This window comes from Anopheles maculipalpis, chromosome 2RL (genome assembly GCF_943734695.1).
Source record: "Anopheles maculipalpis chromosome 2RL, idAnoMacuDA_375_x, whole genome shotgun sequence".
Taxonomy (NCBI): Eukaryota; Metazoa; Arthropoda; class Insecta; order Diptera; family Culicidae; genus Anopheles; species Anopheles maculipalpis.
The window spans coordinates 3,138,088-3,154,235 of record NC_064871.1 but is presented as its reverse complement, the minus strand read 5'-3'; the positions used below and the strand labels follow the sequence as shown (position 1 = coordinate 3,154,235).

General features: G+C 43.9%; 2 protein-coding genes across 3 annotated transcripts in view; one reads left to right on the top strand and one right to left on the bottom strand.

Moving 5' to 3' along the window:
- Positions 1-7,574, bottom strand: part of LOC126556825 (furin-like protease 1) — a 70,386-nt gene extending 62,812 nt beyond the window's left edge. Inside the window, exon 1 of the mRNA XM_050212344.1 lies at positions 6,588-7,574. Coding sequence (XP_050068301.1) covers positions 6,588-7,394 — 807 coding nt within the window. The 5' untranslated portion in view covers positions 7,395-7,574. The remainder of the gene's footprint in view (positions 1-6,587) is intronic.
- LOC126557483 (3-phosphoinositide-dependent protein kinase 1) overlaps positions 1-16,148 on the top strand; it is a 386,951-nt gene that overhangs the window by 148,549 nt on the left and 222,254 nt on the right. The gene's annotated exons all lie outside the window — the stretch shown is intronic.

Genomic DNA, 16,148 nt, shown 5'->3' with positions numbered 1-16,148 from the left:
GGAAAACTTTACACTACTTCTTCATGTACCTCTACCGACCCGGCACAAGCGTCGTTAAATTAAAACTAAATTAAAGAAATTTTAAGCGCATTAGCAAGCGCGGTCGCACAAGTGACAGCTGTTTCTGTCCTCTTGAAGAAGGTACAAGAAGTTTTACTTTAAGCTCGAACGTTTAACAAGACAGTCGTGCTCGAATGTCGTTTAGGCGTTAAAATTTAAAGCACAGCAGAGTACGTCGGCTGCCAGCCCGATCCCCAAAAAAAAAGGACGTCGGTGACGCCGTTTACCTAAAAACTTTCCAAAAACATTCGTCCGAAGCTTGACTTCTTTGTGGCGCTCTTTTGCTTCTGTAATATCGCATTAAACACGGCTAAATAATAAAAAAGACGAGGAACAAAAAGGGATTAGGCAGTTGATCCCATGGGCGATGGTGTGGTCCGCGAATTGTTACACGAGTGTGAGCCGCAGCTGTAATTAGCCAAGATGGTGGCGCTTAAAAATGTAAACTTTTACCAACACACTTTTGTCTGCTTTTGATTGTTGAGGGCAGAAGTTCCGTTTTTGAACCTTTAGAAACTTTTGCCGAGCTGGAAATATGCGAAGCAAAACAAAAATTCTCAACTAGGATGCCTTGGATTGCTTGCCGACCCTTTTCGCAACACAACCATGGATGTGTAGGTTCCAATGTGTAATAGTCCTGAGAAGAGTCCAGTTTCAATTTACAGCCCCACGCTAATATAATGCTCTAATCCGTTTTCCAATTTCAAGTTGCAAAATTCGATGGAAACTGCTATCAAATCTATAACCGAGAATACACACACGCACACAAAAAATCCCCCAAATGGTAGTCTCGTCTACTATTTGCATCCTCCTTCCAGCTTCAGCTGCATAACATGCCACTGTCTAGCCAACGAGCGGACCAACGATTGTTTTGTGGTACCGGCTTTGTTGGTGTTGGCCTATTGGAAGCTTCGAGTGTGCAATTTTAAATTGATTTTTCGAGTATGAGCAACGTCCCTATCGGTCGGCCGATACGAGTGTACCGCCCTGCCAAAATAGAGAATTGTGTTTCAAGTTTATAGCTCATGTCAAACACTTGTCGGAAGCAGCCGAATGCCATTCATTCTGCCCCAAGCCAGCCAGGATGCTGTTGTGTCTGGTACGCGTTCCGACACAAGCAATTATGAATACCGTATAGCTGTGTGCTGCTGCTGTTGCTGTCGCTTTTTTGTCTTCTTTTGAAGAAACACGTGCGTTTCGTTCGATTTTTCACGTCCGTACGCCGAGTTCAGCAACTGGATGATGACCACTATTCGTAGAAAAATGCCCTATGGTGCTTGGATCACCGCAACGATTCGGCTGCACAATGCCGACGACGCACCCGTGCTCGAATTGCACAACGACTCCCCTGTTGCTAACAATCGGACCAACGGAACATCATGAATTTGCCAGAAAGAAAACCCAATTTCCAATCAAATTTTTGAAGTTTACTGCGCTGTACACTCACGCATCGATTTAAACTGTTCAATCCAGACACAGGCACACAAAAGCACTTTAGAAGAATGTAAAATGCTGAAACACTTACATGCAACATGCCATTCGAATCAATTCCATGTAAAATTTGTACAATAGGTTTTTTATTCGTGAATTAATTCGTAATTATTTCGTGTAATTTTTGTAATTTTACAGCGATTTTTTGTTAATGTCAATAAGGATACAATTTTAATTAACTTTGGAAAATCCCAAAACAACTGTATTGCAGCAAACATATTTAAAGCTTTTCTATGTGAAACAAAAATCCACCAAAGCATAGCACAACTCTCCCTCAGGCTGAAACTTAAAGTTCCGATGAACATATAACAACCCCTTAATAAATAAACCGACCGATGTTCCGTCGGACCGATTTCACGTAACAACGAGCTTCTATGATTCTCTTTAATCGAAATCGGACTAGTGGGATTTGTCACACTGTCAATCATAAACAAAAACGGCTACAGAAATGTCAGTTACACTTCCGGACACTCTGGAATTGCCTCCAAATCTTTTATTTGCAGTCTGAGTTAGCTACTCACTACAGGTTGAATGCGAATTTCGTCCATTGTGCTTCGCTGAATTCTACAACGTTTCTAATTAAAATGGTAATTGCTGTGCCTGCATCCAAGGGAACATATTTGAATGACCGATGATAGAATTTTCCGAATTGTAAAGGGATGAAAGCCTGGAAAGTGGGGTTACAGGAAGCGTATCGTCTCACAAACTTTGCCTGTTTAATAATGCAGTGCTTATTATTTCAAGAGTTTCATTTTCAATGTAAAACCCACTTTTTGGACCAAAGTTACCGTAAATAAATCTTACGTTGTGCCAAACATTATTGCATAAACAATCTCTAAACTGTCACACAATGGCATTACTGAAACCAACAAACAAACAAACAAAAAAGAACTATATTTGATGAGTATTGGATTTTGAGGCAAACCTTTGCACGAAAAAACTCTCAACAATGCACCAGTCTGCACATGCATCCCCGGTGAAGCGTTACAAACCACATAGGAATGTTTTCGACGCTCGACAAAACCTCCAAAACTTTGTTATTATTTCCGTAAACAACCACCATTCAGCTTCTCCAGGTGTTGGCCATAATTTTGCAATTTCGTTTTCCGTAAACTTTTCTCGTTTTCATAGTAACAAAGCAAGTGCAGCCAACAACAGGCTCCAGTTTACATCCAATAATAAAAATGGCAGCTTCCTTGTTTCGATACGATGCTTTGGAGATTTTAGTAAAACATGTTGCAATTTTTTTGTTATAAAAGAAATACGTTCACTTGGAAATGTTTGTAGCAAAAGGTAGCACACAACAAATATTTCTTTAATTCTACTAAAATGTTAGTTGTACTAACAAATGGAAAACTTTGTCCAAACTTGCTAATCAGCATTTAATTAGAAACCACACCCTTAACAAACATTCCCCTCCACGGTGGAACAAAAGCGTTTCCTTTTTATTGCGAACAAAAATTAAGCACGTTTGTGGTCCCGCGTCCATTTCCTTTTCACAGAACCAAAAATGGAACAAAACAGACAACTAGTAGACAAAAAAAACACGGTACCACTACTGCCCATTTGCTTTGTGGCTCGCTACGCCTTTTATTACCTTATGCTTTTGCCATCCTGACTGGCCCGGCACACGGTAAAACAAAAAGAGAGATAGAAGAAAAAAGAAAACACTGACCACAGGAAGAAAAGCCGACGACCGTATCGCACTTATTATGCCCAAAACATCGTCCTAACTGAATTTGTTACTCGCATTGTCAAAAACTTTTTCCTATCCGCACCTTGTCTGCCGTCTGCCTGTCACGTGTCCTAGGGTGAGGGCGAAGTTTTGACCAATGAAGGTTCGGGAGTCTTCCTTCTCCTAAGCGCACCGCGCCTCACCTACAGATAATGATTCAAACGGTCCCAACGGTCGAGAAGATAAGCCAGAAGGAACCAAACCCCGACACGGACAAGTAGTAACAACAAAAATGAACCTCAAAAACATGCCCCTTTTTCCTTAGATTTTTGTATCATTACGGGAGTTTAGGCATTGCAGTAGTAGAGCTTTCCGCGAGCGAAAGAAATGGTTGAATAATAATGTCCATTAAAATGGCAACCAAACGTCAAGACCGGTTGGAGATGGTTAGGCAACGGGATCTGGTACACATTTTGCATCATCGACATGATTGTCATTATCATTTCGCGCGCTCGCTCTCGCCGTCTCTAATGAACTGTCTGTACCCGGGCGAGGATAAATGAAGATTTACTGTCTCGATAGCAAATGAAGCATGAAGCTCCTGCTTATCGAAATCAGTTTATTTTATGTTCTTTCCATCAAATACTGCTTTCCAAGGCAACGTCAACGTTGACGGCGGTAGAAAGGCGTCCAGACGAAGAAACCGTCGTTTATGTAGCTCGTTTAAGAAACCTTCTCTCCAGTGCTACTACAAATGGTGGCTGATTCCTTAAGCCTCATCGTTAAACCGTTCAAAGAAAGCTGCACTGATAATGTACAATAAAAATGCACAACTCGTAAATGTTGTTTTACAGTCTGCAAACGACAATGTCTTCTTAGCGTTGAAGCTATAATCAGGCAAATCGACTAAAAGTATTATCTGCCTAGGCATTAAAAGCAAACAATGCGATACAATTTAAAGACAAGGAAAAATAATGACTTCACATAATTCTAATCGCTACGCAAATTAAACGCCACACCGAGAGCCCGGATATTCAATTGAAGCTTTCATTGGCGTTGCGAACACCTGTCCGAAGCACTCGATAATCCCGTACCCTAGTTTAGCCAGTCAACATGGACACACACACACACACGCGCGAGCGCGTATTGTTGCTAATAATTATCACTATCACTGCACCACGCCTAGTCGCGCTAGTGCAATCTCAATAGAGGATGCACCCCGATGCAGTCTAGGTCTAGGGCCAAAGTGTGCTTCTACCATTCGCCCATGACTGCTAATTACTATTATTATCAAATTACATCGCATTAAGTGCGCCTCGCGCAGATGCCAATGATTTCGCATTGCGCGACAATTTAGATTCATTCCACGCAAACAAATAGAGGGACCTAGCTTCTTCTTCTTCTTTTTTGTAGTTCCTTCCTTCCCCATATTGTCATCCTCGCATTCGTTGGTCTAGTCGTCTGAAAAACGGGGTGAAGAGGGAGGGAAACAAAACGCACGGCAACAGAGGAGCAAAACTCCCACCACACAATCAGTGGTTGAAGGTTTGGTTTATCGTCATATGCAAAGCAATTAGTTTAATGGGCTATGGAACGCCTATTTATAGCAGCATGCACACGAGGTTCCGCCGCCAGCTAGTGCTTGGGGCGCTTGGGTTCTAAACGGTCGGCGAAAGAGCATAGCACGCCAGATATGATGATAGACACACACACACGCGCGCACACACACATATACGAAAAAAAATGTGTCCTGTAGCATCAGAATGCGCGCACGGTCCACGACCCAAACACACTTACTCGGTGGTTTTAATGGCTTTTTACTGGTGTGCTATTTGTAGCGTTAGTCCCTGTCTAGGCGACTGCAACCCTTCAACGGATCGAACCAACTTCAAACCATTTGTGCTGGGTCGGTTGACAAGTCCGGAACAAAAATACTCTCTCCCCGGTGCTCACCCTAATAACTGTTCAAGTAATTCTCCCGTTTTTCGCATCAATCGCTGCCATCGTGCACTCCCGCCGACTAGGCAGGAAGTAAATTAAAGTCGTCCACACAACAATAGCCGTGGATCACACCGTGCCATCGTTTCCAATATATTTACCGAGTGTCCTCGATACACAACAAAACCGATAACGACTCAAAGTGCTTAGATCAAGCGAGCCAAAAACCCACCAGACCCGTGTGAGTGTGTGTGTGTGTTCCGCTCTCGTTGGTTCATTTGTATGAAGTTATTACAATCACTGCAATAAAGTTCGAGCCGAGGCGAACGGTCGGTTAAATGGGACCCGTCAACTACACGCCTTCCTGCGGGATGCCATTTTGTGCGCCGTGCACACAAACACACTTCCTTGCCATTCGGCTGGAAGCCCCCTGTCCTAATTCCAACCCTCGAAACATCGAAACAAGCAAACCGGAAGCAGCGGAAAGCTTTATTCACAGAATTTTGCCGGCTTCTACTCTGCTTCTCTTGCCCATTATGATTCCCACAGCGTAGATGTTGATGACGATACAGTGTGTCCATACGACAGAATACCGCCAGCCAGCCACCGAAGCGTTATAGGAGGGGCAAAATATTCTAACAGCTCCCGTAAGTAAAGCGGTGGTTGAAAACGACGAAAGGATTTATACTTCTCCGGAGGATAATAATTATACAATCGCAAGGCGCGCATTTCAACTGTGGAGGTTAAGCACTACACCAAACGTTGCATATTCAGTGGATTTAGTAAGTGGGAAAAAAACAACAGCAAAAAAAAAATACAAACACTTTACCGGAGTATAAGCAACCCTCTAGTCCGAGTCAATTTTTGTACGCTTTGCGACTCACTCCGACAAACAATTCACCACTGATTTCGATCATAATCCAATGCACCACCGTAAACCGTAAAAAATGAGGGAATAAATTCCGTGCTGGATGGTCGTTAAGCGATCAAATTTGTGTGTGGTGAAATGGGAACGTTCTGTAGGAGTGTAACGTGCTCCTGAATAAATGATTCAATTCCCTAGCGAGTGATAAACATGTTTTTTCGTATGCAAAAGCGTAGACTTGGATATGGTCAACTACAGTTTTTTACTGTGCGCAAAAAAGGTGGCAACGTTATAACCTGGAAGTGGGCTTCTATCCACGTATTCCTACCGTATTCTTACTGAAGATTTATTGGAAAATTAATCTATTCGAAGGATTTATGATTCTCAGAGCTATCGTGCAGCATGATCGCGTTCCAATTAAGATCGTTAGATAAATAACCAATATTCGAGGCACAAATTAACACGTACGATACGACGGAGTATTTACTCCTAAAATCTTTGATTCAAGTCTAAAATCGGAATACAACATTCAAATTCATTCCTTAAATCTTTACTTACCTTGCCACGATTGATGAAACCGTGCTCGGCAGCGACTCGATCAGCTAGATCTTGCTGATCGCCGTCCGGTATGTGCACGGCCCAGTGATGTGTGAAATGACGTGCACCGTCTAGCTTCTCATCGATTACGTTTACACTTGACACATCGTCCGCCCAGTTATATATGACTTTAGGAAGCACATGCTTCGTTTCATCACTATAACTGCTGCTGCTGCTGCTGCTCCTGTTGCCGAAGAAGACCGAAAAGCCTAACCCAGGCTTACGATCCGCGACGACACTACCACTTCCACTAACGATCGTTACATTTTCATCACAGTTAACCGCGGAATTGATACCGCTAAATACTAAAACTAACGATAACACTAGCACTAATTGAAACTGGATGATGCGACTCCACGGAGAGGCTCGAGGATGAAGGTGAAGCTGCTGCTGGTGCCGCGAATGCACATGCCATCGGAGGCGTCGCCGTGTGCGTACTCCGACCACTGGACACCTATTCCTATCACTATCACTGTCACAATCGGAGGAGTCACCCTCGGTATCATCTAGCTCGGGGTCTTTCGCCTGCCATTGGCACCCACTCGAGGGCAAACATTCACTTTCACTGTTGCGATCCTCCGTGTCTAGATCATTTGATCGATAGCTCCGAAATTCACCATCCAAAATTGGAATTAAAATTCGCTCTTGCGTCTGCAGCTCTACTGTTTGTGCCCGAATTGGCCAGGGCACAAAGTGTTGTATCCTTGCACGGGCGTTGCATTTTCTAACCGATTTTCGTTCGCTTTGCAGCGCAGTCTCTATAGTCATTTTGAGGCAAAAATGCTTGCTCGTCTAGGTTAATATATCGGAACCAATTACGCCCTCCTCTTGCAAGCCACAACACGCCAGCGTTACAAACCACGAACAGGCGACGACGACGATGATGATGAGTTCTCGCACCGGCATGAAGACCCGACAGAGAATTATTTAGTTCAAGCCAGAGTAATCGTTTGCTGAAGGTAGCTGAGTGGAGCCTTTTCACACACCACAAGCTCTTGGAACCGCTACGTTACGAGATTCCGGTTCCTACTCAAACCGGCTTAGATCATAGTGCCCACGGATGGTTGTCCTGATGGTAAAGATTCTTTCCAGGAACTGGGATAACTAGTCATCCAATGCAGGCTAACACGGATGAGGGAATGTGGTCGAAAGCTTTCCGAACGCTCAACGATGCCGGGTCCGTTCCATTCCAAGAAATCTCTAGCACGCAGCCTTACGCCGGTCTGAGCCACGGCGTTCTACCCCACCGAGTTTGTAGGGATAATCAAGATGATTTAATTAAAACATAATTATTATTAATTTCATCCCACCGTGGCTCGTCCTGGATGACCTTCTCTTACTGACGGCGATTCTTAAGAGTACCTGCTTGGGGCTGATTTATCGTGTCGATCTCGACCCTCTACACCTCCAACCCAGCTGCGGCTCTAGTTCTCGACGGGCCCAAACCGTCGGTAAAAAAGCACACAAATTTGAGGCTATTGCCGGGTGTTGCCAGCAAGGATATCCGCTAGCAGCCACTTTTAATATTTCTTTCCGAGCCGCTTGCTGATAAGACGGGCAGTTCTGTACCGTACGACTAAACCGGTTACGCCACCACACCCCAAACCCACACACACACACACACACTCACTCACAAACTCTGGTTCCGTTTTAATGCCTCCGTTGAATGGCGATTTCCTTATTTTCCGACCGATCCTTATCCGTTTTTAATCAATCAATTAAACGTTCCCGGGCATCGTCCGTTGTCCAGATTGTGTACAGACCAGCGGATTCGCCCGCACGTTGCCTCAAGTAAGCAGGGCCGGAGCTTCGTGTCTTATTAAGGATGGTTTCCCGGATGTCTGCAATGGTTTTGCTGTAGCGGGTTGAGAAGCAGCTTGTTTTCTTTTTTTCGTTGCTGTTATTTACGACTTCTTTACCAAGGACTTATTTTTATCGTTAAAGGGAGGTCACATACTCACACGCACGCACTCACTCACACGCATTCACTTTGCTTTTGTTGCTAATTTAATTTAAGAAAGTTCCGTCAACACTGCAGGGAAAATAATGGGAGAAAAAGGAGATTTAATTGACATTACACAAACAATCACACAACAAATGAATACTCTTTCGATTCCGGGACACAGAATCGTGTATCACGCATTCTCGCAGTGTATCGTGTTTAACAGTTTTGCGCTTCTTCTAGCACTAATCAGTTCCTCCACGGTAATCAGTTGATTGGTGAACCGTTAGTTAATCTAGTTTATAGACAGTTCAGAATTCGATCAATGAATCCAGTTGATACACTGAGGGGTTGATTTATCTACATTCGTGATGGAACAACTTTTTCAGGAACTATGTTGAGGTGTGATTTTTCCAGGATGGGCCATCTAAAATGGAAGAGAAAAAAAAATACAACAGGAGGATTAGAAAAGTTTGATAATTTATGTGAGAATTTTTCACAATAAATGATAGAATTGAAGGACTTAGCATACGTGGTCGTATCTTGCCGCGGATTCTCATCATCGCAGCAGTTTAGGACGTCAAACGTAAGCACAACTTTCAACGCTGGTCCTCCAGATACAAATCCCACCGCTTAGCGTCACCTGTGACGCACCACCCAATGATTTGTACATTCCGTTTGAATCCTTCATGACGCACAGTTCCGGTGCCGGACGCTAAGCACCCGGGCTCTACATCAAAAGCTCGCACCGCACACGCAGGTGAAGTTTATTAATGAATATTGGAAAAGTTGGGCCAGCAGTGAAAGCAGTGCGATTATTATTTATGACACATATCTCTCACCGTCGAGCAGGGAACAATTTTCGGGCAAGTACGTAGACAGATACCGCCGGTACACACAGTAGTGGGGGACGTTTCGATTGATGGGAAAACTAATTACCCAACATTGGATTTATCCTGCCTGCTAACAATGCGTTTTACGCGCCTGCAAATGAACCTTCCCCGGTTGCAAGTGACACTGACGCACAAGCCGGTCAAACAATCGGACAACAGTTGACGAAGGAAAGGGTTTAACCGATTTGACGGATTCTCCTCCACCCCCGTTATAGAAGCGATACAGCGAATTGACGTTAGTGATAACGGGTCGCATATTTGAGAGAGCTTTCTGACGGAGCACAATCACACCGATACCGTTTCCCATATAAATATATATTTTCTATTGTAATTAGAGAACCTACGATTCTACCTTTCCGGACAGCAAATGGCTTTATTTGCAAGGAAAATGTTATTGATATCGCGCTTCGGTACACGTGCGCTAATTCGCACAAGCCAAAACAAATCACTTCCCATTAGCAAACGCCAAATTGGAGCTTCTACGCACTTCTGAATCTTCCCGCTGGATGCTATTATGCTGACAATTTCAACAGCACATTAATCCAGTTGACCTTAATTTCTGCGTCAGATGCACATGCAATTAGACTCCATGGATCGGAGAAAGAGAGAGCGATAGCGAAAGCGTACTGAGTACTATGTGCGGAAATAATTTCGCTAGTCACAAATCGCTAACAAAGCGAGTCGCACTCCATTTACAATCACAGCTACGACCAGGCCGCTCTCACAACGATCGCTTGACATCTGACAATCTCAGAATCAATGTTTTTCGGGCACAGGTATTATTAGGCTGCCACAACAAATAGCCAAACTGGAACGAAACGGTGGATTATTGTTAGGGGAAAAGCGTACCGATCGTTGATGTAATAGGTGCTATTGTTTTATGAATACTAAGCACTATTATCTCCGACAGGGGAGCTTACATTTGATTCCAATTTAAGTTACTTACAAAATCCGTTTGCAAATTCCACTCATCTTTCTCTATGATGCTGCTCTATGAACTTTAATCCGATTAACATTTATAAGCTCATTGGCATACGTTAGCTACTGCTGACCAGTGAACCAAAAGCGAATTTTAATCAATTTTTCATCACTTCTAGTCAAGCGTTCGAACCAAAACAACCGTCAAGCTGGCCTTCAGCATAATAAAAGCAAGCTCCAAAAATCTCGTGTTTGTTTGCCTCCAAGCGAAGGCATTGAATTGAACAATCGAAGTAAGTAAAACTGTAATCATACTTTCGCTCGATCTGTTTTTCTTTCGAGTTTCCTATTAGCTTAAGTATTTCAACAGGATAATGTTGTTTACCAGTCCTGCATCGGTTGCTGCTAAATTGATTTAAATATCTCCGACCCACAGTCGTCAACCAGCAGCCAGTCTTCGACACGTGGCTTTTTCCCAGGAGAAACCGACAAAACCAGACGCACGTTGCACAGTGCTATTACGTGTGGGCAGAGCAGTACACAAACCTCTTCCAGCAACGGGGAACGATGAAGAGAAACCAACGTAACAGAAAGAAGTATAGATCGCAGCAACGAAAAAAAATACCACCAAACAATATTAGCTAAACATTTGGTTTTGACGTTCGCTGTCAAATTATTGCAACTTTGTTGATTTTTCTGTGCAATTGTATCAGTGATTAAATTATGTTGTTTCTTCAAAATAACGCACCTTTTAAAATGCAACTTAGTGGTCCAATATTTCGGTGTTGTGTTTTCGGAACAGACACTGAATACAATTTCTTAAGCTATCTTTGCTGTGTTGAAGACAACTAAAAAACAGCTTCCACGCACGATTGGTTCGGAGCAAATGTTCGCCGTGTACCGTGGCGAATAAATGAATAAAAACATACAACAAAAAAAACCCTTTCATTTCCAAATCCTTCGGCGGTGCAGAAATGCTCAAGGTGACGATAAAAAGAGGAGAACAAAACAGCTCGTTTACCCATCACCAACTCTACACCTGAGCGTTAAGGATCAAGCAAGCAGGGTGGCTCCCGAACGAGCTGAACTTGTCCGCGAGTTTTGCCCCGCATCAATATGCAAACGATGCGAAGGTGGTGGATTTCGCATAGTCGTCACTTTAACAAACCTTCCTTCTCTCTCTCACACACACACGGTAAGCTCATCTGGTGAATTGAGTTTTCAAATGCCGTTTTCCTTTCCCTCTGCCCTATCGCTTGGGGACCGTTTTCCACCATCCAGACGACGCACACACACTCGCATTCGAATCTCTCGCCACTCGCCAAGAAGAGATACTGTGTGAAACATTATAAAATTCATGAAATTCATCCCCGCGCGGTCGCTTCATCATCGCGCTCGTTCATAATGCACGGCCACGGCGGACGGATTCGCGTCGGATGCTGCGTGCGTTATATGCGCCGCTAGCATTATCTTACGGCCGTTTACGCCGGTATACAAAAGCTCCCCAAAATATACACACCTGCGAGCATGAAATTCAATCGAATCTGGATGTGAAGATGGATAACATCATCCTGAACCAGGAAGAGGCGAAAATTGGGAGCGAACGAAAACAAGAAATGGCAAAAATTATGAAACGGTCCCCCGGAGTTTCATAACATATAGGAATGAGGTGTGTTGCCGTTGCTTTGTGGTAAATTCTGATATTTGCTAAGCGGAACCGATAGTAGATACAGAGAGAAAGAGAGATGCTAATTTACATTCCAAATGGCCCAATGATGGATCGATAGAATGGCGCACACATTTCCAACAGGCATTTGTAGTCCATTTTGCTACAATAAATTGTAAAGGATGGAAACAACATTCGTAACAAATTTCTGTACAAAATCCAAATCAGCTATCAAAAAATACGAAAAAAAACGAACAATTTATGTACTGCAGCATTAATCTCGCGCCCTTTTTTCCCCAACGAGTCGTTACCGATGCCGGGCACGTGGAAGATTAATGGAAAAAAATATTCAAATTACGTTTCGTTACGGTATGCTGCTGGACGGTAGCGAGCCCTTTTCTTCTGTCTCTCTTGCCACTGACCAACCGGTTTTACCCAAATGAAGATGAACTTTTCGCACTTCCAGCTGGAACCCAACCATCGTCAGGACATCTGCAACCCGGACACACACACACATGGTCCGAATGGCTAAGAGCAGCCAGGACATTGGCAAGGTACACAAAGAATCTTACACGTTCCTGTCTGATGAGTTGACATAGCGGACGTGCCTTTGCGAATCACACTAACGCACGCGACTGTGTGATCTTTGGATGATGAAGAGAACGTTGGAGCGTTCCCCCGTCTCACCAACGAATCTTTAGCGTGTTTAGGACGTTCCAAAAAGCAAACAGAAATCTGTAAAAAAAAGGTCAACTGTGTCGTTCATTCTGACACGTTCACATACTCGGAACGATCAGCAAAGGCTCCTCTCCAATATCAGGGTCCTCGCAGGGAACCCCCAGCAAAGCTTCGGTCAACTTCTGCTACAGATCTCTGTCTCATACAATAGTGTAGTGCATGGTGATTTCTTGTCCCAATTCTACCAAGCCATTCTAGGCATCATCCATCTTTCCACACACCGTGTGACAAACTGTTTAGTATGCTAGTGATGCCGAGACCTAGAACTACTGGAACTCAATCTTGCAAGCACTAGGAAAACCTGGCCATCCCTGGCTGTTGGTTCTTTTGCAACATTTTTCTACTCCAAAAAGGCATCCTCCAAGTTCGCCACAGTCAAGAATCTGTTTGGCATTGCTCTTTGATGAGAAGATGAAAAAATGGGGGAGAAAAATCCAATCTTTTTCTGCCTTTGGATAGTGAATGTTTTGAATGCGGCAGCTAATGCTACCTGAGGACCGTAGCATGGTTGATGACTTTTTCCTGGGAGGAACGTTACATTAGAGAGTGCATTCCGAGAAAAATTACGGAAACTATCAGCTTATTGACTGATGCATTCAGTTGGGGATTAAGGACAACAGAACCAATGTGTGTTATGATGAGTGTTCTGTTGGAAAACTAATCCTTGTCGATGTCATCTTTATCCTACGTAAAGTAATGCAATGTAAGTCTATAATCCCGCTACAAAACGCCTTTTTTTTTTTCAAGCAACAAATGTTGTATTTCATGCCACAAAAAAAAGAAACACACGGTGCACGACCAAGGTGTGATTAAAGTGCTCTTCCGGACAAGCCACTGACCAGCGCTTGAGCGTAACGTTCCGTGTCATAATTTTCATAACCCTCGACGTAAACATAAAGCGGGCGGGCGTGAAATCACGACACCCCGAAAAAGGGTACCACCCCCACAAGGGTCGGGGTTGGGAAAGCTGGCCGGAAAATGGCGGGATGGCCCGGTGCGAAAGTGACACGCAACATTTGACATCGCAGCCGCTCGCCTTGTTCGCAGTTCGCGTTTCGCAGCGTTTAACAGCAACAGCAGCGACAAAGGGTGTTAGGTAGAAGAAGTTTCCAGCGAAAACCTCGTCGTCAAGTCACGCGATTAATGTAAATTTACATAACCCTCCTCCCTTTCCGAAAATAAGCTTGTTGAACAACACGGACCGGGCCCTCCTTCTGAAAAGGGTTGGGGTGCTGTATGTTGTTGTATTTTCAAATTTTGTCTCGTTTTTCGAACCAAACTTCATCACAGGGTACAATTAAGATGCTGCTTCAATATTGGTTTACATTATTGTGACTGCCAGAACATTACGCTATTAGTAATTATACTTTAAATGCAATGGTAGCACAACGAGAACCGAGAAACAACGCATCACTGCCGATTGCACTAATTGAAAAGGAAACGTCCCAAAATTCTAAGACAACGAATCGAGACAATCCCATCAACAGCATCCCCAGGGAGCATCCATCCTAACACACTCTAGCCTTAGTGTAAAACTAATGCTTGCAACAGTGCAACAAACCATGGCCCTGTGGTTGTGCATCTGAGCTGAGAGTCGAATGCGAAGGACTCGGTGCTGCAGATCGCCCAGAATCCGAGATGCTTTCCCCAAAATCACAGACGCTTTCGAGCGGAAAACTTTTCAAAGCGAAAGCGTAACATCGTTTTGATCTCAGGATGGCTAGAAGCATTCAACGTGCGCTTGGCTTTGTCCGTACGCTTCGCTAAACTTGAAACTGATGTTCGCCGCGATTCTGAGAAGGATGGGGAAAAAATCCATCCTGATATCTTCTAGCTGGTTGGGATTATTTTCCCTCGAAAGCTTCCAACCCGTTTTATCTGTATTGTGCTATTTCTGACAGATGGCAGGCAATGTCAAGGTGCTTAAATTTAATTCATTAATGGAATTCAGCGATCCATCAATGCTTTTGACTGGTGCTCTGTAAAAATTTTGGCAAATTAAATTGAAATGCTCCAAAAGGAACTTGAAAGATTCTTTACAAATTTCCGTCTACCAGCTGTAATATAAATATTGTGACATAAATATTTAATTTCCTCTGCCCGAATTACAAGCGCAAATCCACCAGTTTAACGACCGCAGTAACGTCGGTAGATGATTTCCAGTTCATTAGCAAATCTAATCCAATTATGATGAAACATTTCTTTTATGCACCGGCAAAACATTAAACGTGCAGTAAAACGTTGGTACCTGGTTAACCTTAGCCCTCTCTTGGGAGCTTTACGCATCACTAGATATTATTGTTACATCCACACTGTGCACACGGCACGACACGACACGCAGCACACACGCGGGATGACCTTCATCATCGTAATCGCCATTCAAATAAAGCTCCTGTAAGCTCCTAAACGACCAACGAAGGATTCATCTTACCGTTTTCGCAGACGCTGCCTCTAGGGAGTCGTGTAAAAGTGAAAGCAGGTCACACCGGATTGGGTCGGTGGAACCAAAAGGAACCAAACAAATCCCATCGACAACACAACCCGCGACGACGACGACGACGACGATGATGATGACAACAACCAGTGATCCTCGGTTGTCTCCTCTTCCTTCTTGTAGCGACACCAGCCCTAGTGGGAGTAAAAACCGGACACAAATGGTGCCGAAAAGATCCGTGACGGGCCATAAAATTTCATTGCACCCAACAAAACCCTGCTTGCATACCCCGCCTCGGCCCCCAATGGTACAGAACATCTTGGAAATTCCAAAAGTAAAGAAATCTTTTTTCGTCAAACGTTCCCCACGGTGTGCGGGTTTGGTTTGGTCGCCACACGCGCCTTACAGGTCCAGCTGTTTCCTGCCACGCGCTCTCGCTGTGTGCCCATTTCGGAAAACGGAATTGGATTCGAATGTCCCGGCGGAAATGAAGGAGAAGCATCGTCCGGATCCGGGAGGGCAAGCAGCGGGCAGCGAGCGACAATTTAATCTCCCGTAAGTCCCCTTAAATGGCTGCAAATGGAAATCAATATTTTCTTAACCAATTGATAGAGAACAAGGCGATAGAAATCGGTGAGAACGAGTGGAAAAATCGCTACCACCAACGCACCCAACGTTGCAATGCGGATCGGGAGGAAGGTTTTTTTTTTGAGTGTTATTTTCCATTTGGCTTTGGTTCGTGGTAATCCGGTAACGGAAATCGGTTCCTCGCTCTCGCCCATTCCTTTCCTCCGATTACTCCGATACGTTCAGTGGATGGTGGGAGAGACTTACAGCAAATGGAGAAGCAATTAAAAATTAATTTCAGATTACTTATTCATTCTACCGATGCCGACGACGACGATCTCCATGCTCCCCAATGTTGTTGATG